Source organism: Cervus canadensis, chromosome 5 (assembly GCF_019320065.1).
Source record: "Cervus canadensis isolate Bull #8, Minnesota chromosome 5, ASM1932006v1, whole genome shotgun sequence".
Taxonomy (NCBI): domain Eukaryota; kingdom Metazoa; phylum Chordata; class Mammalia; order Artiodactyla; family Cervidae; genus Cervus; species Cervus canadensis.
The window spans coordinates 97805034-97830710 of NC_057390.1; the positions used below are offsets into that span (position 1 = coordinate 97805034).

Here is a 25677-nt window from a genome sequence, read left to right on the forward strand (position 1 = left end):
AACCACATTGCGTTTTTTTCACATTGACCCACCTCTTCCCTGGCCATATAACATCCCACCGGTGAGCTGTCTCACTTACTGAACCATGCCCCATGACTGGACATTTCACCCACTGACCATTCTCACTGTTATAAATAACACCGTAAGGAACATCTTTGTGTTGCGGCTCTTTCCACATTCTGGGTTATTCCCCAAAGACAGCTTTTCAGATATGAGAGGCAAGGAACCATCAGGGGCAAAACAAAAGCCTGCAAGTCCTGGATGAACAGAGCATTAGGAGGCCCGAGTCCACGTGTCTGTTCCTAGTGAACTTGTTTTAGGGCTGAACTTCTTCAGGCACCCTCTTGGGTCAGCTGGGGAACCGGTTTAGAAGGTTATTTTCATGAACCCTTTCAGTCCACCTGTGAGGGTCACACACGATTGCTGCACCCTGTGGAAAATCCCACAGGGCTGAAACGATAATGCTTGTCGCTGACTGACACCACCGACCCACGGCTGGCCGCTGCTAACACTTCGGTGCATCTCCTTCCAGGCTTCACATATGGATATCTTTTTTTCCTGGTTGGGGGTGGGGAAGGCAGTGGAGGGAGAAAAATCACACTGTATATACTATTTTGTAATCTGTCCTTTTCACATAGTGAGAACACTTCATGCACATTTTCCCACATCACAGAATTCGCCTCTCCTGGGAGTTTTTGCAGCTGCCAAGCATTGCATGAATTGACCTGCCAAATGCTAACGAATCATATGCTGCTCCTCATTGAGTTTCATTCCATTACTTTTTAAAAAAGGAAACAAAACTATTTATTAGGGACTTTTTAGTGGCCCAGTAGTTAAGACTCCAGCTTCCACAGCAGCGGGTGCAGGCTCAATCCCTGGTCGGGGAGCTAAGATCCCACATGCATTTTCGTATGCATCCCCCGCAAAAAAAAAACCCTGATAAATTTCTAAAAGTTGATACCTTCATCATTTTTGATACATTTTGCCTCATCAAGCTACAAACTTGTCTATCAGTTTCTGAACCCAATGGCAGATCACCTGTTCAGTTTCCCTGCATCCTGGTCAATGTCAGGCTCTGTCTCAGAGAAAAGCTGTCCAGCAAGACAGCATAGCGTCGCTGTTTTAATTTGCATCTCTTTGAGCACTAATGAGGTTCAACATTTTTTCCATGTGTGCACTGGTTATTTGAAATTTCATTTTTCCAAAATGTCCATTCATGTCATCTGCCCTTGGGGTTTTATCCTCTTATTTGTTCACAAGAGCTCTTTACATATTAAGAATATTAACTTATTTTGGCAACTGTTACCAGAGACTCCTTGAGGCAAACAAAGCTACCAACATTTTCCAGTTTGGCTTTGGCCTTTTCATGTTGTGTATGTGTTTTTTAACACATAAGTTTAAGGCCAAATCAATAAATGCTTTTTTCTTTGGATTCTGGTGTTGAGTGGATATATAAAAAGGCCCTTGTCACTGCAAAAGCTGGTAAATATTCACCTGCATTTAAACTGTGTTTTCTTAACAGTTTAATTCTTTACCCTGAAATAGTATATTTAATAGAGCCACATTTTTTTTTTTTTTCAAAAAATGATGTGGGCCTGACCTAATCCATTTTTATGTGGATTTCCAACTATCCCAGGGTCATCTATGAAACAGCCTATCTTCTTCCCTCTGTTGGTTTAGTCGCTAAGTCGTGTCTGACTCTTGTGACCCCATGGATAGCTGGCCAGGCTCCTCTGTCCATGGGATTTTCTAGGCAAGAATACTAGAGTGGGTTACCATTTCCTTCTCCAGGGGATCTTCCTGACCCAGGAATTGATCCTGGGTCTGTGGATTCTTTACCAACTGAGCTGCAAGGGAAGCCCCTCTTCCTTCTAAATATCAAAAAAATTTTAACACAGTCTACATGTTGGTGTGATGTTGGTTCTGGCATCTTTCTTCCTGTAGACTCTTGTGTCAGACTCACACTGTTTAAATTACTGTTGTTTTATAATTTATTGTTCTATCTAGTAGGAGATGTTCCTCCTTCATTTTCTTTTTTTAAAAAAAAAAAACTTGTTCCTCCAGGTAGACAAAGACTATTTTGTTAAGTTCCAAAGACATAAATTCTACAAGGTTGGGAATAACATTAAATGTAGAGATTACTTTATGGAGGATGGACATTTTTACAACATCACGTCAAAACATCTTCCTGGGAATCCCCTGGTGGTACAGTGGTTAGGCTGCAGCTCTCTACCTGACACGGTTCTGGGTCCCATTCCTGGTCAGGGAACTGAGATCCTGCAAGTCACGTGACCAAAGAAAAAATTATCTTCCCATTTGTTTACATTGTTTTTCTCTTTTTTTGATGTCCCCCAACAATATTCACATTAAACAATTTCTAGAGTCTTTTCAAATCCCTTGAGTCTGGAGTTATACATGTGTCTCAGGTGCTCAGTCGTATCCAGGTCTTGTGACCCTGTGGACTGTAGCCCGCCAGACTTCTCTGTCCATGGGATTTCCCAGGCATGAACACTGGAATGGGTTGCCATTTCCTTCTCTAGGGGATCTTTACCACTGAGCTACCTGGGAAGCCCTCACATATATACTATTTAATGCCTTCAACTTGATGGTCAGATAAAGCGAGATTTGGAAGGGTGAAGTAAAGCCACAGATTATCTCATGTCTCCCTTCCTTTCGGGGAGGTACAGTAAAAAAGCACAGCTTTATTCATTTACCAGGCAAGGGAGGACATAGCGGGCTCCTGCGTCAAAAAACTGGGTCTCCCTTAGATCTCCATTCTGGGGTGAGAAGCGTCAGGCAACCCCAAGTGGATGTCCAGGTTTCTGAGGCTGGCTCCCAGAAGGGGGCTCCCCCTGCCGTAGGCCCCGCCCTCTCAGCAATTATAAAACTTTGGTTGCTTTAAGGTCCGAGGATGGACTGATGGGATAAACTCAGACCTAAGGTCAGTTGTAATTCATAACACCTGATATATAGAACACCACGTGGCTGAGGGCAAGTCATGTCTTTCTTTTAAAAAAGGGGAAAGGGTCACTTTTCTTCAATATTGAAATATTTAGGCTCCAATAGCCTCAACTGACAGTTAAAAAAAAAAGCTAAACAAATTTATAGAGTAAAGAGCGTTGGAAAAATCAGGCATGCTTTCATTAATTTCTTAAATTATGCAGGAGAACACACAGCCACGGAGGCCCTGGATTCTAGAACTAATGAAGCAAAAGTGCAAAAAAAAAAAAAAAGAAACCAAGATTTTTAACAGCCTTTTGCTCCCTCAAGTCCTTGTTATAGCCAGCCAAGTGTTGGCTGCAGCTCTTGAAAAAAGCAAACACCTACATATGTGCGCACCCCTCTAGGAACCAGGAGGTGTGGGGTCTGAAACCCACCCCCCAACTTACGGTTCTGGAAGCCGAACCCAAATGTTCTGAACTTTGGCTACATTCAGACCCCTTCATTTTTTCCATATCTGGAAGGGAGGGAGCTGGAGCCCACTGACCGGGCGGGTAATTCTGTTTCGAATCCTGGTTTTTAAGCTGAAAGGAGGGTGGAACTCCGCCTTCGCTCAGCACCGAGAAAGACCTCCGCTTTTAATATTGCATTACTGAGCAATCATTATAATCTCACCCATAAATTTGCAGCTGATATCAGTATGTGGTCCGAAGCTTTTAGAACTATTCAGGGAAACAGCTCTCGCTGACTGGAGAAAGCGGGCCTTCCAATTACACAGGGAAAGTGCAGCAAAGTGGGGAACATCTTCCTAATTAGCTGGCCTTGCTCGGGCGTCATCCTCGTGCGGACGTGACAGTTAAGGAAGGAGAAGGCGGGGGCCTGAAGTGAATCCCGGGCCACCTTGGCTCTCCGGGTCTACGCGTCCAGACTCGGGGAGACGGTCCAATCACCCAAGGTGCAAAGAAACGAGGTCCCTGGGGGACACACCTCCTTCCCCTTCCCCATCAACCTTACATCTTCGCATTCAGATCTCAGCCTGCATGCTGCTTCCTCAGAAAGGCCCTCTCTGACGAGCCAGTCTTAAGGAGTCTCCCAGTCACTCTGCCACATCATCTGTTGACCTCTTAGGGTGGCACCCACACCCCACTAGTCCCCGCCTCAGCTCGCCTGGGAAGGAAGGCTGCAGTGACCAAGGCCTCTACATCAGGGAGGGTGGCTCGTGGAGCGTCCTCGGGATGGGAGCCCCAGGCCTGGTGCCTGGGGAAGATCTCTCCCAGAGCTCTTCCGCGGTCCCCGCTTTTTAAAGCTACTTATTCGCGGCTCTGCCACGTCTCAGTTGCTGCCTGCCGGGTCTTCCATCTTTGCTGCGGCACGCGGGGCCTTCAGTGGTGGCACATGGCGATTTTACTTGTGGCGTGTGAACTCTCAGCTGTGTTATGTGGGATCTAGTTCCCTGACCAGGGATCAAACTCCGGCGGAGCACAGAGTCTTAGCCACTGGACCCCCAGGGAAGTGCCCCAGAGCTCCTCCCTTTGTCGAGGTTATTCGCAACTGCCCAGTGGCAAACGGAGCACACTTTCGAGGGGAAACAGCAACTCTGGTTGAGAGCAAGCTACTGGCCGCAAATTCCGGCAAAGCAGGAAGTCATCCATCAGTCAGCAGCATCCGCGCCCCGCCGCGATGGGATGCTGGCGAGCTGCGTCGTGAGGGTCGTGGGCCTGACTTCCAGGAGCGGCTGGATACCGAGGTAGCAGTCAGTCCCTAATTAGAATACGTTATCCGTCTTCCTGACACTTCAGTGAGATGTCTATTCCGCTGCTCCGGAGCCGCGGCTTTGTTCCGAGCAGGCTAATTGATATTCCGAGGCCTTCGCTCGCCATACCCCCGTGGCTCGCTTCTGTTTTATCACACATCAAAAAGGCCGTCTGCTCAGGGCACTCCTGCACCCGCACAGAGCTGGGGGCCCGCACAGCTGCGCGGGGTTCGGTATCAGAGGAGGGACAAGCACGGAGCAGATGTCACAGATGGAAGAAAAAAAAGGGAAAGCAAAGCAGCCCGCCAGCCCCGGGAACGTGGCGGGGCCCCAGCAGAGCGCGGCCCACTCTGTGTGAACACTGGCCTCTCCTGCCCTCCTGACTATTATTAAAGCGCAATTAGCAACTTCACACCACAGGACTCCTGCCCTCTGAGCCCTCAGCCTGTTTGATGCGGTGCCCCTGTCTCCTCCCCTCTCCTCCAAAGACCAGAGTGGGGGCGCTCCCCTGGGTTCTCCCGAGGACGCCCTGATTCCAGCTCCCAGCTCTGACTGCAGGCTCCGGAGGCTCTATCCCAGGCGTTCCCTGGAGCCAGAGGCCGATTCCTCAAGGTCCCAGGGAGGCAATCTGAGGCTGAAGGTTTGTGTCTGATCAATCAGATCACTCAGCTCAAAGTCTGAATTGGGGACATGTCACAAGATGCCTCGTACGCCTGCCACCTCCCTCACTTTTTTCTGGTGAAATGTTATACAGTTTCCCACTAGATAGAAGAAGGCAGAAAGGAGATTTTGATCAGCCAGAAAAGAAATGCATATTAAAAGATCCAGTTTGGACATGCACCCCAATGTTCATCGCAGCACTGTTTATAATAGCCAGGACATGGAAGCAACCTAGATGCCCATCAGCAGATGAATGGATAAGGAAGCTGTGGTACATATACACCATGGAATTTTACTCAGCCGTCAAAAAGAATTCATTTGAACCAGTCCTAATGAGATGGATGAAACTGGAGCCCCTTATACAGAGTGAAGTAAGCCAGAAAGATAAAGAACATTACAGCATACTAACACATATATATGGAATTTAGAAAGATGGTAACGATAACCCTATATGCAAAACAGAAAAAGAGACACAGAAATACAGAACAGACTTTTGAACTCTGTGGGAGAAGGTGAGGGTGGGATGTTTCAAAAGAACAGCATGTATACTATCTATGGTGAAACAGATCACCAGCCCAGGTGGGATGCATGAGACAAGTGCTCGGGCCTGGTACACTGGGAAGACCCAGAGGAATCGGGTGGAGAGGGAGGTGGGAGGGGGGATCGGGATGGGGAATAAGTGTAAATCTATGGCTGATTCATATCAATGTATGACAAAACCCACTGAAATGTTGTGAAGTAATTAGCCTCCAACTAATAAAAAAACAGACTGAGAAAAAAAAAAAAAAAAAGATCCAGTTTGGGAAACTGATGTGTTTCAGGACAACTGGTGAGAAAGATGAGAGTATTTTGATGGTTACAAAAAAGTTGACATCACATTGAGCCAGTATTGCTTCCTCTGGTTCAGACAGAAATGTGCCAGTCTTAGCCTGCCATGGCATCTTAGGACGCCTTCCATATTCAACTCATCTGAGAGAAAACTAGCGGGAAGTTTGACTTTGAAGTTTAATCTCAAACAATAGGCAACACCTGCCGGCGCTCCTGACTGGCACAGCGTGCGGCGGGCCGGGCCGCTCTGGAACTCGCCTGCATGCTGGCTCGGCCACCCCACGAGGCTCTGCCCGGCCGTCTTCAGCGCCTGCGCTCAGACAGGCTGAGGCCTGCGGGAGTGGTGTTTCCAAGTAACCGACGGAGCCGGGTTCCACCCATCTTGGCAAATCAGTGACACATGCCTGATGGTTTTCTAAGCAAACACGAATCTGGGAAAATCCATACGCCTGGGTCCCGCTGTGGGACCACTGTGGGCTTTTAGCCACTGATCTCCAGGGTGTTGAAATTTGGTAAAACACAGATGTTAATGTTTAAGAGGTTGTTGCTGTTGTTTGTTGCTAAGCCATTTCTGACTCTCTGTGGACTCTGCGGACTCTGCGGACTGCAGCACGCTAGGCTCCTCTGTCCTCCACTGTCTCCTGGAGTTTGCTCAGATACATGTCCATTGAGTCAGTGATGCTATCTAACCACCTCATCCTCTGCCACCCCTTCTCCTTTTGCTTACAGTCTTTCCCAGGGTCTTTTCCAATGAGTCAGTTTTTTGCATCAGGTGACCAAAGTATTGGAGCTTCGGCTTCAGCATCAGTCCTTCCAAAGACTATTCAGGATTGATTTCCTTTAGGATTGACTGGTTTGATCTCCCTGCTGTCCAAGGGACTCTCAAGAGTCTTCTCCAGAGGTTTGGTGTTTTTTTTGTTTTTGTTGTTCCCAAGTAGCTAAAAAATGTTTAAAAATCAAATTCACATAAAAATGGACCAGTCCCCGCCCAGCTCCTCCCCTGGGAGGATGCCGAGAAGACCGACTGCAGAGAAACTTGCTTTGCTGCATCACATTTAGTTTCCAGGTTCAGACACAGTGGGCAATGGCTGAAAGCACGAAAAGTGGATACCTCGACAACGTCCAGTTAATGGGTCCATTCCTTCCAAACCCTTTAGAGCCTGTCTGTGGTATAGACTCATCTCTTCAGAAATAAGATTAGTCCATCAGGATGTCAGTTTACCATGGTGCTGAAGAGCAGAGCTTTGGAAATCAGCCTCTGCCACTGCCAGCTGTGACTTTCAACACCTCTGGGCCTTGCTCTCCTTCTCTGCAAAACGGGGACACTAACAACCATCTACCCCACGGCTGCCAGGATGACTAAATGAGAACTACAGACAAACAACAACAAGACAAGCATAGTGCTTGGCGATGAAGAAACAGCCCAGTCTATGTTAACTAGTTTTATTACTATCATTTTAATTCTGACCAAGGCGAACTCTGTTCTTTCCCTCTACCCCCTTTCAAGAAGGCATCCCACTTAGGACTGTAGAAATTAATATAAAGAATTCATTTTAAAAGATAGTCTCAGGGATTTCTCTGGTGGTCCAGTGGTTAAGAATCCGCCTTGCAATGCAGGGGATTCACGTTTGATCCCTGGGCCAGGAGCAAGGATCCCACATGCCACTGGGCAACTAAGCCCGCACGCACCGCAGCTAGAGAAAGCCTGTCTGCCACAACAAAGACCCAGCAGAGCCAAAATAAATAAAATGAAATAAAAATAAATGAAAAGGCAATGTCTTGGAAACAGCAGTAACTGGCATTCCGGATATGAACTAAGAAAAGCTTTCTAATTAACGAAGACTTGGGAAAAACACATTTCGCTGAGAGCAAGGGAGTCTAGTGGATTGTGGCCTAGTGCAGACCCGTTCCCGGTGGTCTTCTGTTTGCCAGAGCCTCCCAGGGGAGCTTGCACCCCTGAAATCACAGTCAGGAGCCAGCATGTGGGAAACAAGCCTGAGGGCCCCTTCATTCACCTGTCCATCCATCCATTCATCCACTAGTTTATTTATTCACTGCTTCATGCAGAACGCTGTGTTTTCACACCAAAAAGTTCAGAAGGCCTTGGTTGGGGGGCTTGTCCGCTAGGCAGCCCTGGGGGTGATCGGTCACTGGTTCATTTAACTACCTGCCCCCACGTCTGGCTGACCCAACTCTGGTCACTTAGAGCTCTTTTCTAATTGGTTGTGGATGGTGCAAGGCACTGAACATCACCTATAAAATAAGGGAACTGGAACAGGTAACTTCTAGCAAAGACAATTATGGTCTAACAAAGACATTTTGAGAGAAAACAGCCCGCTGTTCATAATTATGCAGGGAAAAAAGGCATCAACCAGGAAGAGGGACTGTCCTGCCTCTGAGGGTCTTTGCACATAAAAACATCATAATTTACTTGCAACCCTGCAGCCTGATTCTCCTCTGAAATTCTGCCAGCTCCCCAAAATCATGAGAAGAAGGGGGAAACCCCACCAGGCAGTGGGGGCCGAGCCTGGGGGTGGTCATGATTACCAGGTCTGACCAACATCTGAAATGAGGGCATTCCAAAGGACACCCTGAAGGTCGAGTGCTGGGTCTAAGCTGGGCGTGCGTGTCCGCCTAGAGTCCTGGCCTTGTTCTCAGAGGTTGCAAGCCCAGACTCCACTGACCCCAGGTGGCTCCTTGGACCTCATCTCTCTCTCTCCATTCCAAATCCACTGATCCAGGCGCGGCTCCGAGCCAAGCAGCCAGCCCCTTGATTTCCACCTCCTCCTTGAGCTGCAGCTCCCTCCCCCTGGTCCTGGGACCCCCACACCCACCCTTGGGGCAGGGAAAGCACTGGCCCCGGGCAGAGTCGTGGCCAGGTCCACATCTGGGCTCTAAGCCTGTAGCCTTGTGATCATGAATTACCTAAGACCTGAGTCTCAGCATCCTCAACTGTAAAATGGAGGCAGTCAGACCCCCTAAGAGAAAGTCCCTGGAATGAATGCGTCGGATTATTGATGAGAAGTGGGATGACGAAGCACCCGACCCGGAGCAGGCGCCTCGGACACTGGGGCCTTTCTCTCCCCTAAGAACAACCTGCGGTGCAGGAGCACGCGCGTTTCCACAAGACCGAGAGAGGCCGCGTCTCCACACGGGTGACTGCAAGGCTGCCGTCTCAGGCCCCGAGAGGCGGGCAGGACTCTGGGGGGCGCTCAGGGCACACCTCCACCAGGAGCAGCTGCCCCCCGCCCCCTCGGTGGGGGCAGCCACCACGGGTCACTGTCCCCTGTCCCGCTGCGCCTGGCGTGTCTGCGTCACCTCCTTCAGCAGCTTGGGCCCTTTCCAGCCTCCGGCACCCACGAGCTTTTCAGGCCCCAGGACGAGGGAGAGTCGAGGGGCTGGCTGCTCGGCTCTGAGCCGCCCCTGGATCAGTGGATCTGGATGGGAAACGAGAGAGGCGAGGTCTGAGGGTCGCCTGGGGCCCTGCCGCCTCTCGCTCCCTCTCTCCCAGTCAGAACCACCTTCTTCCTTGGGCTCAGTCCCCTGGGACATTCACTCTCAACCCGAGAGGAAGCCCAGACCACTTCCCACACCTTCCTGAGCTCATCTCAACTCAGGCCCGTGGTCTTCTGCTGCCAGAGACTAGACCTTAGGGTGCCACTCCAGGAAAAACCCAACCTGACCAAGTGTCAGAAGGAGAAAGCGGGAGGGCCTACCTCAGAGAATGAGAATTCATCAGTTGAGAGATTAGTGAGTTCCACACAGCCTCAGCAAGGCAAAAGCACAGTGAAAAACATATGCACATAAGCTCGGGCATTCCAACCAACACGCTGATTTATAATTAACACTGTAAGTGTGCCCTGTGCTGGCGCAGTTGCTCAGTCGTGTCCGACTCTTTGAGACTCACTGGACTGCAGCCCGCCAGGTTCCTCTGTCCGTGGGACTTTTCAGGCAAGAACACTGGAGTGGTTGCCAGTAGTATGTATAATTCAAATTGGAGGTTGTTAATATGTTACAGATTATAGCTAAAAATCACTCACTTTAGCTTCTGCAATTCTTTCAACACCCGCTGAATGACAATATTGAGCCAGCTGGGACCCGGACCGCCACTTACCAGCCGTAACAATTTACCTGCAAAGTGGGGATGATGCTGACATTGTCAGCATCGTCACCCCGGGGTTCGGGGTGAGGTGCTGTGATGAGCGGGAACTGCCAGCTCGAGGTCCGGCAGGCACTGGGCGGCAGACGGCAGCTGACACCCTTTCCAGCCTCGGGCACATGCCGTGCTTTCCCGGGTTGACCCCTGACCGGAAAACTAAGTCACACCAAGAGCTTGGCACCGGGGACTGAGGGTGTCCCGTGGTGCTGCCCTCCTGGGGGCCGTTTCCAGCTCTCGGGGTGGGGCAGGCCTCCTGCTGTGGCCTCTGGATCCATCATGCAGTCCAGTCCTGTCTCCAGCACCACCGGGCCTCTCCAGCGCTCTCTGGGGCTAGAACGTTGGGCTCTGCCCCGCGTTGCAGTCATCTCTTCCTCCTCCCTGACGTCAGCAAGAGGGGTCCTGAGAGCGTCCCAGCACCCGCTGCCCACACAGCACCCGGATGCTGCTGCTCGTGCGGACAGGTGGGCCACACGTGCCACCAACAAGCCCGACATCACACCACAGAGGGTCCAGAAACACCCACAAGCAAGTGACCCACGAGGGGCTCCTCACTGGGCTCCGCCCACACCCACCCTGGCCCCAGAGCCCTGCTGCATGGCGATGTACGCCGGAAGTTTTCCGAGTGGAGTTCAGACCCACCCTTGGAGGCCCGGCCATCCTGGCTGCGTCTGGATGAGAGGAACACACAGCCCCGGGCCTCAGCAAAGCTGTGGATCAATAAACCCGCGCTCCTCAGAGGCCGCGGGTGACATCTACCAACCCGCAAGCATCAGAACAACGACAGGAAAATTCTGCGTTCTCTCTGTTGGAGGACGGGAGCCGGGTAATTAATGCCAGCCCAATGACACCGCCAGGAGAAATAAAACAAACAGCGGATGGTTCTGCAGACCAGAATCGGGCCCCTCCGCTCCGACAGCATTTCCACCATAAAATACGAACTCCTGTTATGGGCAGGGATGCATAAATCTGAGAGCAAAGAGGAAAAAATAAAAAAGACTCTAGAAACCTGCCAAGTAAATTTTAAACTTTTGGTTCCACAGTCAAAAGTATGCGGGACTTCTCTGGTGGTCCAGTGGTTAAGACTTGGCCTTCCAATTCAGGGAGCATGAGTTCCATGGCCGGAGGGGGGAAGCTAAGATCCCACACGTCTCTCAGCCAGAAAACCATAACATAAAACAGAAGCAATACTATAACAAATTCAATAAAGACTTAAAATGGTCCACATCAAATTAAAAAAAAAAAAACCTTTTAAAAAATATGCTCCAGTATCACCTCCTTTCTTATGAAATAACTGAATGTCTCCAGTATATTGAATGAGATTAAAAAGAAGAATCTGCCTGCAATGCAGGAGACTGGTTCGATTCCTTGGTCGGGAAGATCCGCTGGAGAAGGGATAGGCTACCCACTCCAGTATACTTGGGCTTCCCTTGTGGTTCAGCTGGTAAAGAATCCGCCTGCAATGTGGGCGACCTGGGTTCACTCCCTGGGTCGGGAAGATCCCCTGGAGAAGGGAAAGGCTACCCACTCCAGTAGTCTGGCCTGGAGAATTCCATGGAGTGTATAGTCCATGGGGTCGCAAAGAGTCGGTCACAACTGAGCGAATTTCACTTTCAAAAAGAAGTTAACCTGTGAATGCAAAGGCTCACTTTGTGTTTTCTATAAAGGAAAAGCCTCCACCCGGCATTGGTCACTGGGGGTGGGGAGCGACCCCCCATCCAGTCTGCCTTGGGGATTTTCTCCCTGACTTAGGAAGCTGGGGGCATGGTCAGAGGTTTGCCTTTGGCGATGTTACTCCAGTTTAAGGAGGGAGAAGATGTGGAGCAGACACTGAACTTGCTGGATGTCTGTCTGGAAGAGCGAGCGTTTCCTCCTCCTTCCTTTATACCAGCGGCGGGTTTGGGGGCTGCAGCTCCCTGCTCTGCACAGCAGGAGGAGTCAGTGCTGAGGGCCTACCCGCCCCCCTAGCGCCGGCCCGTGAAAGCGGGCACCGGTTCCTTCCTCCTGCTGTCCCCACGGGACCGAGGATGGCCCCTGCCGCACAGTAGTGCCCGCGAGTCTTGGGTGTGGAAGCCTCGCAGGACGGTCGTCCAGATCTCACACGTGTGGCAGTGAGTCTCCCCCAGCGTGTGCAGGGAAAGCCTGGTGAACCGCGATCTGTACCTTCACCCTGATGGACCCGCTGCGGCCCCGGCACCCGTGCGGGGCTTGGTCCTGGCCTTCGTTTGCCTCCTTCCTGATCTTCGCCACCATCCCAGGGGCCGACGAGTCCTGGGGCCAGGTGGCATTTTCTGAACTCGCTGAAGTCGGGGCTGTCTACACTGAACTAACCACAGTCCTGGGGGGACAGGTTCTGTTTTTTGGGCCTTTGCTTTTGGTGGGGGCATTGGGAAGACTTCCTGACCAGGGCTGGGGATGAGGAGATGATGGTTAGAACTCAGCACCCTGAACGCAGGCCTCTGCCTGGCCACTGGGTGGGGACGCGGATACAGCAGGTGAGTCTGTGATATCAGGGTGTGTTATCCACTCGGTGGGTGGGACTCTGAGCACCCTGGTTTGGGAAATGGAAAGGAGAGGTGCTGTGACACGGAGCACGGCTGCGGAGGGCGCCGGCCGCCACGGGAGCCCCCAGCACGCCCACCCCCGCCTGCTCCCACTAAGGCTGCTGCCCGGCCCGGCCCAACCTGCAGGGGCTTCCGGCCTGACACCCGGCAAGGAGCAGCCCTAACCTCCGGAGCCCTGGAACTCCAGCCCATGTGGCAGCTCAGAGGAGGGAAGAAAAGCCACTGCATATGGACAGAAGCGGGCGGAGAGGCTCCAGCTGGCTCTGAGATGTCGCCGTTTTACCCCCAGGCACTACAATTAACTGCTAGCTCTCATGCATGGAGGTGTGGGATGCCGCAGAACTCACCGGAACAACAATTCTGGAATCACACTGCAGGCTCGCTAATGGGTTGGAGCCCACCGGACCGGGAGAGCAGAGGCCGCGCCCTAGCACCCAGGGTGACCGCAGAGGAGGCAGCTTCCTGCGGCTCCCGCCTGTTCACCTCACCAGGAAAGCGGGTAAACCTGCCTCGGGGGCCTCGGGCCAGGCTCGGGGCTGTACAGTGGGCTGCACCCCCCAGAGCCCTCTCAGCCTGCCTGCAGCCCCAGGGCGCCCACTCCCAGCCTCGCCAGGGCCCCAACATCTGCCCCTCTCCCCTGGGTCCTGCTGCCGCTCCCAGCCCAGGTATGCGAGGGCCAGCAGAGGTGGACGTGAGCTGTCTGCGGAGGCCTCTGCCTTTTCGGGGTGATGAAATGCCCATCATCTGATAAGCCTTTACAATCAGTCACAGCCATTCCCTCCCCACAGCTGGGGGAGGCGGCTGACCCTACATGCAAACATTTCTTCTTTGCCTCTTGGCCCAGATACGTCTGGACGGTCACATTCCAACTCGATCTGGTCCTGGGGACGTGGACGCCTTTGTCAAAGAGCCGGCACAAGATCACTGAGTCCTGGGTTAGAGCCTGGCCTGGCAGCCAGGAGAGGGGGTGGTCCACACCTGTCCTGGCCCACGGGTCTCCTGATCTAGGCTAAGCCCCTTCCCCGATCCGGGCCTCAGTTTCCCCTTTCAGAAAAGGTTTTAGGCACGAATATTTTCAAGAAATTTGTTTTTAAGAAAGTTGGTGAGACAAATTGAAATTCATCCACCAGGCACAGTGACTTCTACGAAATGCTATTATTTACTATTTCAAAATCAAGTGTCTGGGTGGCCTGTCCTTGTCACAGTCGATTAGAGAGAAGGAGGAGGACACAGGTGGCCTCAGCACAGGATGTCAAGACCCAAGCGAAGGCAGGTTCCCAAACACGGGAACCCCGGGTCTGGTGGTGCAGGACCACCCCCGGGTGCACTGGCTGAACCTGATCAAGCTAGAGGAGACCACGGCCAAACATGAACCTTGAAAGCGCTGATAATGGAAAATAATCTTCAGACGTAATCATCTATTCCTAACGACAAAACTAGAACATTCACATTCCATGGAGCAGGCTCGATAGATTTTAAACACCTTCCTCTCCTTGGGCCAACAGCAAGTTGGGAACAGATTTCATGGAATTACATGAATGGCATTCCTTTGTTCATTCATTTCATAGATATTTCCTGAGTCTGTACCAGGCACCACGGGAGTTGCTGGGGGATTCTGCGGTGACTGGCATAGATGGGACCTTGCCTTCACAGAACTCACAGAGAAGAGAAGGGTGCTGTGGGCTCATGTAACAGTCTCCCTGAAGAAGGGACTCTGCCCTGAGACTAAGAATTAAGAAGCAGCTGGCCAGCTATGCGGCAGGAGTCGCGGGCTATCTCAGTGAAGAGAATGTGGATATGTTAGTTTCCTGTTGCTCTGTAACAAATGACCACAACCTTAGGGCTTAAAACCACACATTCACCCATAGCTCCCATGGATGGGGAGTCCGGGCACCGCTGAGCTAGGTTCTCTGCTGGGGTCTCGGCCATCGAGGTGTTAGGAGGCTGCGCTTGCATCTGCAGGCCAAACTGGGGAAGAACTGCTTCCAGATCGAACTGCGTCCAAGCTCAGGCTGTGGAAGAATTTCCTTCCACGCTGCTCTGCGATGGGGGGCTCTAGTTCCTTGCTGGCTGGAGGCTGGGGACTGCCACTGGGTCCTCCAGGAGGTCCCCACAGGCTTCTCCAACACGGTGGCCGTCAAGGACACTCTTTATCTCTCATCTGCTAAGGTGAAGTTTAAGATAATGCAATGCAATCACACCAGGGGCTTCCTTGGGTGCTCTGTGGTAAAGAACCCGCCTGCCAATATAGGAGACTTGGGTTAAATCCCTGGGTCAGGAAGAGCCCCTGGAGAAGGGAATGGCTACCCACTACAGTATTCTTGCCTGGAGAATTTCATGGACAGAGGAGCCTGGTGGGCTATAGTCCATGGAGTTGCAAAGAGTCAGACATGAGTGAGCAATTAACGCATACACACATAGTCCAGCAATCCTACTCTGGGCATATATTTGGAGAAAACCATAATCCAAAAAGATACATGCACCCCAATGTTCATTGCAGCACTATTCACAATAGCCAAGACATGGAAGCAGCCTAAATGTCCATCAACAGATGAATGGATAAAGATGTGGTGTATATGTGTATATATATATATATATAGTGGAGTAGTATTCAGCCATAAAAAAGAATGAAGCAATGCCACTTGCAGCTATATGGATGGACCTAGAGATTATTTGAAGTAAGTCAGAAAGAGAAAGACAAATACCATATGATATCACTCATAGGTGGAATCTAGTTTTTAAAAATCATACAAATGAACTTGTTCACAAAACAGAAACAGACTTACAGATATCTAAAACAAACTTATGGTTTCCAAAGGGGAAAGGTGGGGGGGAGGATAAATCAGGAGGTTGGGAGGACCATAAACACGCCGCTGTAGACAAGACAGATAGCCAACAAGTACCTACTGTGTGGCACAGGGAACTCGCCTGAATACTCTGCGATGACCCATAGGGGAAAAGAATCTAAAAAAGAACTAATATACATATATGTACAACTGAACCACTTTGCTGGACACCCAGAACCAACACAACACTGTAAACCAACTATACTCCAATTAAAACGTGGAAAAACAAATTGGTACCATAACACACACACACACAAAAAAAGACAAATGCTTCTCTAAGTATAAGATAATCTTCTGAAGAGCATGCTCTCCAGAGAATACCAACATCTCTCCAGGAGGGGGGACAGGAGTTTGAGGAGGACTGGGAACGTTTTGAATCTTGAACCATGTGAACGTGCTGCAGTGAAGAAATAAATTCGTTCATTGTTGCAAAGCAACCCCTCCAGAAGCAATATGAAGAAAGGATTAGGAAGAAACCCTGGTAGCTGCAGGAGATGAATTAGTGGTCAAAGAGGGAAAGGCTTTCTTAGCAATCCAAAAATCAGTGGACGGGGACTTCCCTGGTGGTCCAGTGGCTAAGGCTCTGGGCTCCCAATGCAGGGGGCCTGGGTTCCATCCCTGGTCAGGGAACGAGTTTCCACATGCTGCAACTAAGACTGTGCACAATCAAAGACATAAAGACATTTTTTAAAAAACAGTGGAGGCAAACAGTGACTATGGAGGTGAAGGCGAGGTTTGGAATCTCTCTAGTGTTGAGCCTCCCCCAGACTTCCTGACCCCCCTGCCTCACTTCTTGGCTCCCCTTGCCCTACAGACATGGTCTCAAGTACCGGGCACTCTTGGATTCCAAGAACTCGGCTGCCCCTAAAGGAAAGGCAATGGGTCCCTGACATGTAGCGCCCACCTGCTTTCAATAATTCTGATACAAAGCGCTAATTTCTCTTTCTTTAATGTATTTGGTGGTCACTTCAAAGAGCATTGCATTAGACCAAAAAAAGAAAAAAAAAAGGGGAAAGGCAACATTAACACAGAACCCTGGCGGGTTGTGAGTGCATCTTTCTCTCTGAACACTGCGCCCTGCCTCCTCTCTGTGCTCTGAATTACCCATCCAGTCCCTGCGTAGCTAAACAATAATAATTACCATACAAATGAATATGCCTATGTGTCATTTTTCTCCCTAAAAGCAAGAAAGCCTGTTTATTTTGGATGAGGGTTTGTTTTGTTTCTCAACAAACAGAGCACATAATTAGGTGCCTCACCTCTTCCTCCTGAAATTCTGTCTCCACTGGGAAGAGATGAAAAAGGTACTGGATGCCCCTGGAAGCTCAGAAGAAATTTTAAAACAAATTAAAGGAGATATTTCTTTACTCGGCAGGTAACAATGGGCTGGACATGATTGGAATCAGAATGTCAGGCTAGAAGGAGCTCTAGAGCGCAAGTCTGAGCCCAGTGGAGACACAGAGGTGGAGGAAGGTGAGGTACTCGCTGGAGAGACACAGCCGAGTGATGATCAGACAAGAACAGAGGGGCCAAAAACATCTTAGTTCTGGGGCTGACTGTGGGGACTCTGGGCAAGACCCTGCAAGCCTTATGATGCTGTATCCCTAAAACATGGATGATGACAGCCCCACCTCTACTGGGTTGGTGCACAGATTAAACGAGATCATGAACGTGGCCCTCCGTCCTAGACCCCGAATCAGTGGTCACATCAACAGCGTAATAATTACAGCCTCTCTGCACTGTGTCCTCACGGTGAGGTGCAGGGGACGAGGCACCAGACAGGCCTCCCGTGCTTTTGTTTGGAGTCCAGACAACAGCTGCCACCATCACCAAGCCCCTTTGCCACGATGTGATTAATTAATACTATTCGTAAGTGTTCTGACCACTTTGATAACGATGTAGCTGCTGGTGAGGACTTGAGATGCCTGGTCTCACGCTTTGTCCACGCTGTAGCTGTGGCCCAGACTTGCAGATAAGCTCAAGAAAGGCTTACAGGAGTTAACTGCGTGTTTAGAGAGTATTCTAGATCACCAAGGACAAATGGGATGCCCAGCTGAAATCATAGAGTGTCACCACGTTTTCCCTAGAAATCATGACTCAGTAACTTACAGAGATCAAAAAAACTTTTAAATAGACAATCATGTGAACACTGGCCCAGGCCAGCTGGCTCCCATGTCTAGATTGTGGCTGGATCTTTGTGTCATGGGTTCCAGAGGTTTTATCTCACCAGTGGGACTCACCCAACCATCCAACCTCCCGATCGCAAGCCTCTGAAGTCTAGGCTGAACACTTACACCCTGGAAACATTTAACAGTCACTTATAGTAATAACTTCCACAAATTAAGACTTGTTTTGAATGTTTCAAGATTGGGAAGAATGGCGTCTCTGGGGGGGTCACTCAGTGTCCAGATGCCTGGCTTTCACGCCAGCTGGTTCAGATCATCGGCAACATGACAGTGGTTGCTCCCTTTTTTCCCTTCCCCCCAGCACACCCCCATCCCGCCCTTGGCCTTCTGCACAGCTCAGGGGTCTGGGCTGGGGAGGGTCCCCTAGAGGCCTCCCTCCCTTCTCTGAGACACGCCTCTCTGCTGGGTATCTGCTGGGCCCTCTTTCTGGAAGCGCGCCCTCCCAGGCGCCCATCTCCAGCTAACATCCCAACTGCACACCTCATCTGGTTTGTCATCTGTCTCCCCACAGCTGGAATCTGTGCTCCTTGAGAGCAGGCGTTTAACTCTTGTGCTCACAGTCTTGGCATTTGGCGCACATGGAAATAAATGAATGAGCAAACAAGTGCCTGTAGGAAACTCTGGCATCCAACCGCGGAGCCATCTCTCCGGGACTTCAGTTCTGCAGGGGTGTGGCTATGGCTCCCGAGCCGCTCACAGGAACTAAAGACGTGCTCCCCATCCACGTGCTCGTGGCCACAGCCAGGCAGGTGACATTCTGCAGCCAGGAGCTTGGGCGCGTGGAGTTGCTGATAGGCCACGCTGTGTCCACATGTGCTCTTATTTTATTTGTTTTGGTCACACCGCATGGTATATAGGATCCTAGCTCCCTGACCAGGCATCGAACTCAAGCACCCTGGAATGCTTTCATACATTGGAAGCATGGAGACTTAACCACTGGGCCACCAGGAAAGTCCCCCAGCTAGGCTTTTAAATACAGCCCTCATGAATGTAAATTGGTACAACCACTATGGAAAACAGTATGGAGGTTTCTCAAAAAACTGAAAATAGAAGTACCACGTGACCCAGTATTTCCATTCCTGGATATACGTCCAAGAAAACACCAAAACACTAATTTGAAAAGATGCATACACCCCAATGTTGATAGCAGCATTATTTACAATTGCAAAGACAAGTAAACAACCTAAGTGTCCATCAACAGATGAATGGATAAAGAAGATATGGTGCGTGTAAACAATGGAATATCACTCAGCCATAAAAAGGAAAGAAATCTGCAGCAACATGTACGACTTGGAGGGCATTATGCTAAGTGAACTAAGTCAGACAAAGACTTTGTCAGAGAAAGACAAATTCTGTGTGATATCACTTATATGTGGAGTCTAAAAAAATACAACAAACTAGTGACTGTAACCATGAAGAAACTGAGAACAAACTAGTGGTTACCAGTGGGAAGAGAGGAGGGGAGGGGACAACGAGGTGCAAACAATGACTTATAAGATCAGCTACACAAGATACGTTGAACAGCATAGGGAATATCACAAATACTTTATAAAAACTACAAATAGGGTATAACTTTTAAAAATTGTGAATCACTCTCTTGTACACCTGTAACATATATTATATAAACCATACTCCAATTGGGAAAAAAAAAAAAACACACACACAGCCTCCACCCTGCTGAGGGTTCTGGTCTGGGTGACTTGAGAGCACTAATTTCAAGACTGACACTGACCTGCTTGGTCAAAGTCTTGGGACGAGTGGTGTTGGTGAAGAGGAGAAACAGCCCAGTTCTAAAGAGAGGGAGAAGGGCAGACACGAGTGCTTCCAGCCTGGGGTCTACAAGACCAGAGTCTTATTCCACTCTGCAACTCACAGCAGTTATGGATCAAGCCTTCGAGCTTTTTGCACAAGAAAGTCCCGGCCAGTTTCCAGTCATTTAGGGTGCTCCACCACCCCCCTTTATTCCAGATTGTCTCAGAATTCCCAGATAAGAGGGTGGTCCATGGGTGGGTAGTTTTAGGAAGAGTTGAGCCAAGGTTGGTTGAACTAAGGCAGTGGTGGGGGGTGGGGAGAGGCTGTACTCCCAGCTCTGCCTTGTCCTACCTGCCATCCCCTCTGACCAAGGCGGCCCCTCCACAGATTGCCCCGTCCCCATCTCGAAAGTGTTCAGTGACAAGTCGACTCCCCTGGGCCTGTGTTTGTGGCCCCATCACAAGCCTTCTCGGTCAACCTTGCTTTGGTCACGTGAGACTCTGTCTCCAACGGCAGGTGGTGAGCCCGGGACCCTGGGGACCACCAAGCTCATGGGGGATTGAGGAGGAAGATGTGCTGGGGAAGGGGTTGGGTCCCAGTGCGAAGGACAATGCAGTCTCTGCGGTGGGCGCTCAACTAGAGTGGGCAGAATCAAGCCGGGGGACTTGGGAGCCGGGTCACAACGAGGGAACTTGGTTACCGTGAAAGTCTACGGTTAAGTGGCCTTTCTCCTAATACTGCTGAAAGGTGGAAGTTTGCTTTTTACTTAGAACTGAAGAGACACAGCAGAAGTGTTTTTATCATCATGTGAAAGGACCAGTTAGGACACGGATTGGAAAACTACAGCCAGGTGCCTATTTTTATAAATAAAGTTTTATAGGAACAAACCATGCCCTTTCATTTGTATATCATGTATGGCTGCTTTCACATGACATCAGAGTTGAGTAATTGCAACAGAGACTGTATGGTCTGCAAAGCCTACAATATTTACTATCTGGCCTGTGTCTCCCCTCTGATGTAGATTGGCCTCTGAGCTCTGGGCGCCTGCCTATTCCTGGGCGGTGGGAGACCACTCACTCGTAGGAAATAATTTGAAGTCAGAGGAAGTCAGCCTGTTCAGACCAGACTTTGAAACTCAAACTGCAGTTAACTTGCGACTCTCTCGTGATTTAGACCCACAAGGCCGAGGACCATGCAGAGCAAGGCTGTGAAAACCACTACTCCTTCACCAGTGTCCTGGGGAGGTGCCCAGGTGTCTTACCAGATGTGGGCCTCTCCATCATTTCAGCAAGTGTGTGCACATGTGTGAATGTGTGTACACAAATGCATGCATACATCTTTTAAAAATACATGCACATATTTTAAAAAACATACGAGTTCTGGTTCTGGGCAAGGTGGAGAACACTGTCCCCACCCCGTCACCCCCACTGACAGCAGCTATAACGCCTGGATTGAGTGCGAGGGGCCGCTCTTTGGGGACTCGGGAAGTATACAGTAACAGGGGAGCTGGGGAGAAGACCAGACTGCAAGATCCCACAAAACCAGTACCTCCGGCCCGGTCTCTCCGGGCGGCCTGAAACCTGAGTTGGGCCATAGGGAGAGATAGAGGCAGGCCGGGAGCCCCTCTTTCTGGCTTGAGCAACACGAAAGGGGACCCTGACCTGCAGAGAGAGCGGGGGGAACCTCCCTTGCTTCTTTTCTGCTTCTTTGCACTCCTGCCTTGAGGCCTTCCTGCTGGAGTCACAGTGACGAGGGGGCTGCAGGGGCCTCCAACTCCCTAGGTGCAGGGGTCCCTCCTCTCCAGGCCCCAGAGAATGCAGCAAAGCCCCACAGACGGCAGAGGGGGTGCGCAGGAAAGCGACGAGACGAAGTCGTTTATGGACTCCTGGTCACTTCCGAGCTGCGCCCACAGGTCCGACCCCAGCCTTCCAGCCTCCCTGAGGAATCAGCCACAGCACGGACCAGTGCCCAGGCCCCTCCGAGTGGCATCCACACAGCACAACACCACAAAGGCTTGAGAGCTGAGGTGGAAGCCACAACCCAGAGAAGGTGGTTAGAACTCGTGACTGGAGCCTAACTGGGCCAGTCATTTGCTAAGACAAAAAAATATCAACGTTTGCCATGGAATTCAAGCAGGACTCAGAGCCTCAGAGCAATATTTTGAACATTCAGGATACAAAGTGACTTAGCTCAGGGCTTCCCTGGTAGCTCGGTGGTAAAGAAGCCACCTGGTAACAGAGGAGACGCAGGGTAACAGAGGAGAGGATCCTCCTGGTCCGGGAGGATCCCACGTGCCACGAGGCAGCTGGTTTCTGGGAGCAGAAACCACGGAGCCCGTGCTTTGGAGTCTGTTCGCCACGGCAGAAGTCACCGCAGCGAGAAGGCCGAGCACCGCAGCTGGAGGGCGGCCCCCATGTGCCGCAAGTAGAGAAGAGCCCGCGGAGCAGCCAGGACCCAGCCCAGCCATAAATAAATAAACAAAGAATTTTAAAAATTACTAAGCAGAAGGAGGACCAGGAAAATTTCAGCTCACGTGGGAAAAGATATCAGACACCACCACCAACATGACTCCAGTGTTGGAATTGTCAGACAAGCAGGAAAGCAGCTGTTATTAAAACAACCGCGACAACAGAGCTCCAAGCGAATGGACGGACACATCGCAAGTCTCAGCCGAGAAACAGAAGGAAGAGAGAAGAACCAACTGGAGTTTTCAGAACTGAAAAATACAATTATCAAAATTTAAAACTCAGTGGATGAGCTCAACAGTAGAATTCAGATGAGAGAGAAGAGATTTAATGAGCTCGAAGCTGGTTCAATACAAATGATGAAATCTTATCAACAGAGAGGGAAAAAAGAATAGAGCTTTAGTGAGGGAACATGAGGGAACATCAACAGCCTGACCTGACCTTCATGCCACTGGGGTCTCGGAAGGAGCCAGGAGAAGGAGAGCGGTGTGGAAAATTATTTGAAGAAGCCATGGCTGGAAACTTCCCAAGCTTGAAGAAAAACGTAAACTTATGAATTGAAGGAATTCAGCAAACCCTGCAAAGAATAGTCCTCCAAAATCCACACCCAAACGTATCACAGTTAAACTTCTGAAAGTTAAGGAAAACAACCTTGAAAGCAGCCAGAGAGAAAAGATGCATTACTTAAAAGAGTTCTAGTGACCGCAGATTTTCACCAGAAACCACAGTGCTAAAATGGAACATTTATAAAGTGCATGAAAGAATGAAAGAAAAAATTGTCGGTCTAGGATTCTGAATCCAGAAAAAAAATCCTTCAGGAGTGAAGGCAAAATAAAGACATTCTCAGGACCTCCCTGGTGGTCCAGTGGTTAAGACTCTGCGCTTCCACTGCAGGGGGCAGGGAACTGAAATTCCCCATGCTGCGGGTCCCAGTCAAAAAATAAAAAATAAATGTAAACAAATGAATAAAGACGTTCTCAGATGAAAGAAAAGCAAGAGACCTCATTGCCGGCATATCTAGTCTAGAAGAATTGCTCAAAGAAGTTTTTCAGACAGAAAGGGACACTTGGAACATTAGGAATGAACAACAGAAATGGTAAATACCTAGATAAATACAACAAATGATTCTCCTTGAGTTTTTAAAACATGTTTGATGACTGAGAGCAAAAATGATAGGATCTTGGTGGGATCTTGGTGCATATAGATGCAATACATACGACAGCTACACTAAGAGAGGGAAGAGATCTATATTGTATGTTCTACCCGAAACGGTAAAACACCAACCCGAAATAGACTGTGGAAATCTAAGTCTGTATATTGTGATCACAGGTCATTCCCTTAAAAAAGAGAGAGAGAGAGTAAAAAAAACACACACACAAGCAAAAAATTAAAATGGAATACTAAAAAAAATCCCAACAATCGATAAAGTGGATGAAGATGAAACATGTACTTCTTTTTATGAATCACAAGGTCACAACCCCTCTGCCCCCGCCCACCTGCCCATGCCCCAGGAGGCCAACCTCCACCGAGGGCCTCACTGGGACCCCTGCCCTCTGACGTCATGGGGTCTGGCGGAAGAGGGCATTAGTGAGAGAGCAGAGGACGGAGAGAGAGTGCGGGCCCCCAGCTCTGCCTCCGCCCCCCCAGCTCTGCCTCCGCCCCCCCAGCTCTGCCTCCGCCCCCCCAGCTCTGCCTCCGCCCCCCAGCTCTGCCTCCGCCCCCCCAGCTCTGCCTCCGCCCCCCAGCTCTGCCTCCGCCCCCCCAGCTCTGCCTCCGCCCCCCCCAGCTCTGCCTCCATCCCCCAGCTCTGCCTCCGCCCCTCCAGGTCCAGGGGCTCCCCCCACCCTATATGTCTACGACCCTCTGCGTTAGTCCAGCTCATCCCTGCAGGGGCCTGACGGCTCCCTAGGTGCCTCCTTGTTTTTCCTCCATCCAAGGTGAAACCCATGTGCACAATCTGACCTTCGCTGGGCTTCAGACCTGCACCCTTCTCTGCAGGTCATCTCTGCTCCGGGACATAAACACATGGCCCGACCATCCCACCCTCCTTCATCTGGAAACAGAGCCTCCCTCCCTGGAGCCCCCCTCCCTGGAGCTCCCAGCCCCTGCCGCCCGGCTCCACGCACGGCTTCTCACCCGCCTGATGCAGTCCTCCTCCTTCAGGCGCTCCTGCATCAGTCTGATGAGCAGCATGTTGGGTACCATCTAAAGGAAAGATGACACGGGATGACGGCCTGCCCCCCCGTGTGGGGCTCAAGGGGACACAGAGCTGGCAGGCCAGTGGGCTCCACTAAGGCCCGAGAACCTGGCCCTGAGGCCATGAAGCTTCTCCAGATCCCTGACCAGGGCCCTGTGGCCCCTGTGAAGTCCAGGGCCAACCTGTGGCCCCAGGGTGGTCCAGACTCCTTGATAGCCCCCCAACCCCACGCATGGGCATCCACCCCCACTTGCTTGCTTCTCCAGTGCCCCGCCCCTGCCCAGATGCTCTCCCCCACCCCACCTGGGTGACTCCAGGCTCCCCAAGTGCCACTGCCTGCAGGCAGCCCTCCCTGACCCTTCCCGGGCTGGGCTGGGGGCTGCCATGATCCTCCACGACAAACTCTGTTACTGTGCTAACCACGCGACCTTCCAGGGGCCTGTGCACACATCTGTCTCCCCAGAGAACTTCAGAGTTCCTGGACGAAGGGGACTGAGTCTGCCTCTCTTTCGCCCCAGACACTGACATGCAGGAGGGAGCCAGCCCTGCCGTCTCTCCCACCCCCACGTCCCGGGAAGCGGGCCGTGGTGTTCCGCGGTGTGTGTCCCACGGAGATGGGCCAATGCTAGAAAGGAGGGCTTTCTCCCCGGAGAGCTGGCTGTGAGGTACTGACCAGCGCCCCTCGGCTCCTGCGCCAACACAGCGTCGGGGGCGGAGGAAGCCCTGCTGACTGATGACCTAACGACACGTCATGTTCCTTAAACCACGCAGGGAGGAGTGAATCTGCGGCGGCTTCTGCCGAGGGCGTGCTGGGTGCCAGTCTGCGGCAGCCCACGTTTGCAGCTCCGTGCAGTCGGTACTATCTTAATCCTCCTTTTACGGTTGGGGAAGCTGGGCCTCCAAGAGGTGAGGTCACCTCCCCAGGGCTACACAGCCAGGCAGGAGCAGAGGCGGGGCCTGAACCCGATCAGGCCAGGCTCGGGAAGGATGAACCAGTGCAGGTGGGCAGGGGGCTTCTCGGGGTGACGCTCAGAGAGGCCTTCCTTCTGCTTCCTCTCTTCTCGCAGCCTCTCTCTTGGACGAGAGCTGACATCCCATTTTCACAAGGTCTGCTCTTACAACCTCAAATGCCCAGAGCTGGTGCCCCTGGAAAACCCACTCCCAGGTGTCCCCTTGACCCCCAGCCACTAAAAGCTGGTACTTCTCCCCACACTGCCCAAACACTGGGCCAGCCCCAGACCATACCTCCCAAGCTACCTCAGGGGTGATTGGTCTCCGGGAGGGGCTGGACTTCTGCAGGGTGCAGGGCAGGGTCCTTGGGACCAGGGCT

General features: G+C 51.1%; 1 protein-coding gene across 16 annotated transcripts in view; it reads right to left on the reverse strand.

The window, feature by feature from the left end:
* Positions 1–25677, reverse strand: part of AK8 (adenylate kinase 8) — a 132315-nt gene that overhangs the window by 86751 nt on the left and 19887 nt on the right. For 8 of the 16 annotated variants that reach the window (XR_006269629.1, XR_006269628.1, XM_043469945.1 and 5 more), the window contains exon 5: positions 24287–24355. The exons of 2 other annotated variants lie outside the window; for them this stretch is intronic. Coding sequence is in view for 10 of the 14 variants with exons in the window: in XM_043469945.1 (XP_043325880.1) it covers positions 24287–24355 (69 nt within the window). In the remaining 4 variants the exon portion in view is untranslated. Of the gene's footprint in view, positions 1–9897; positions 9921–22591; positions 22740–24286; positions 24356–24650; positions 24997–25020; positions 25205–25677 lie in introns of those variants that run through there. 6 more of the 16 variants (XM_043469955.1, XM_043469952.1, XM_043469953.1 and 3 more) reach the window with 5 other exon arrangements.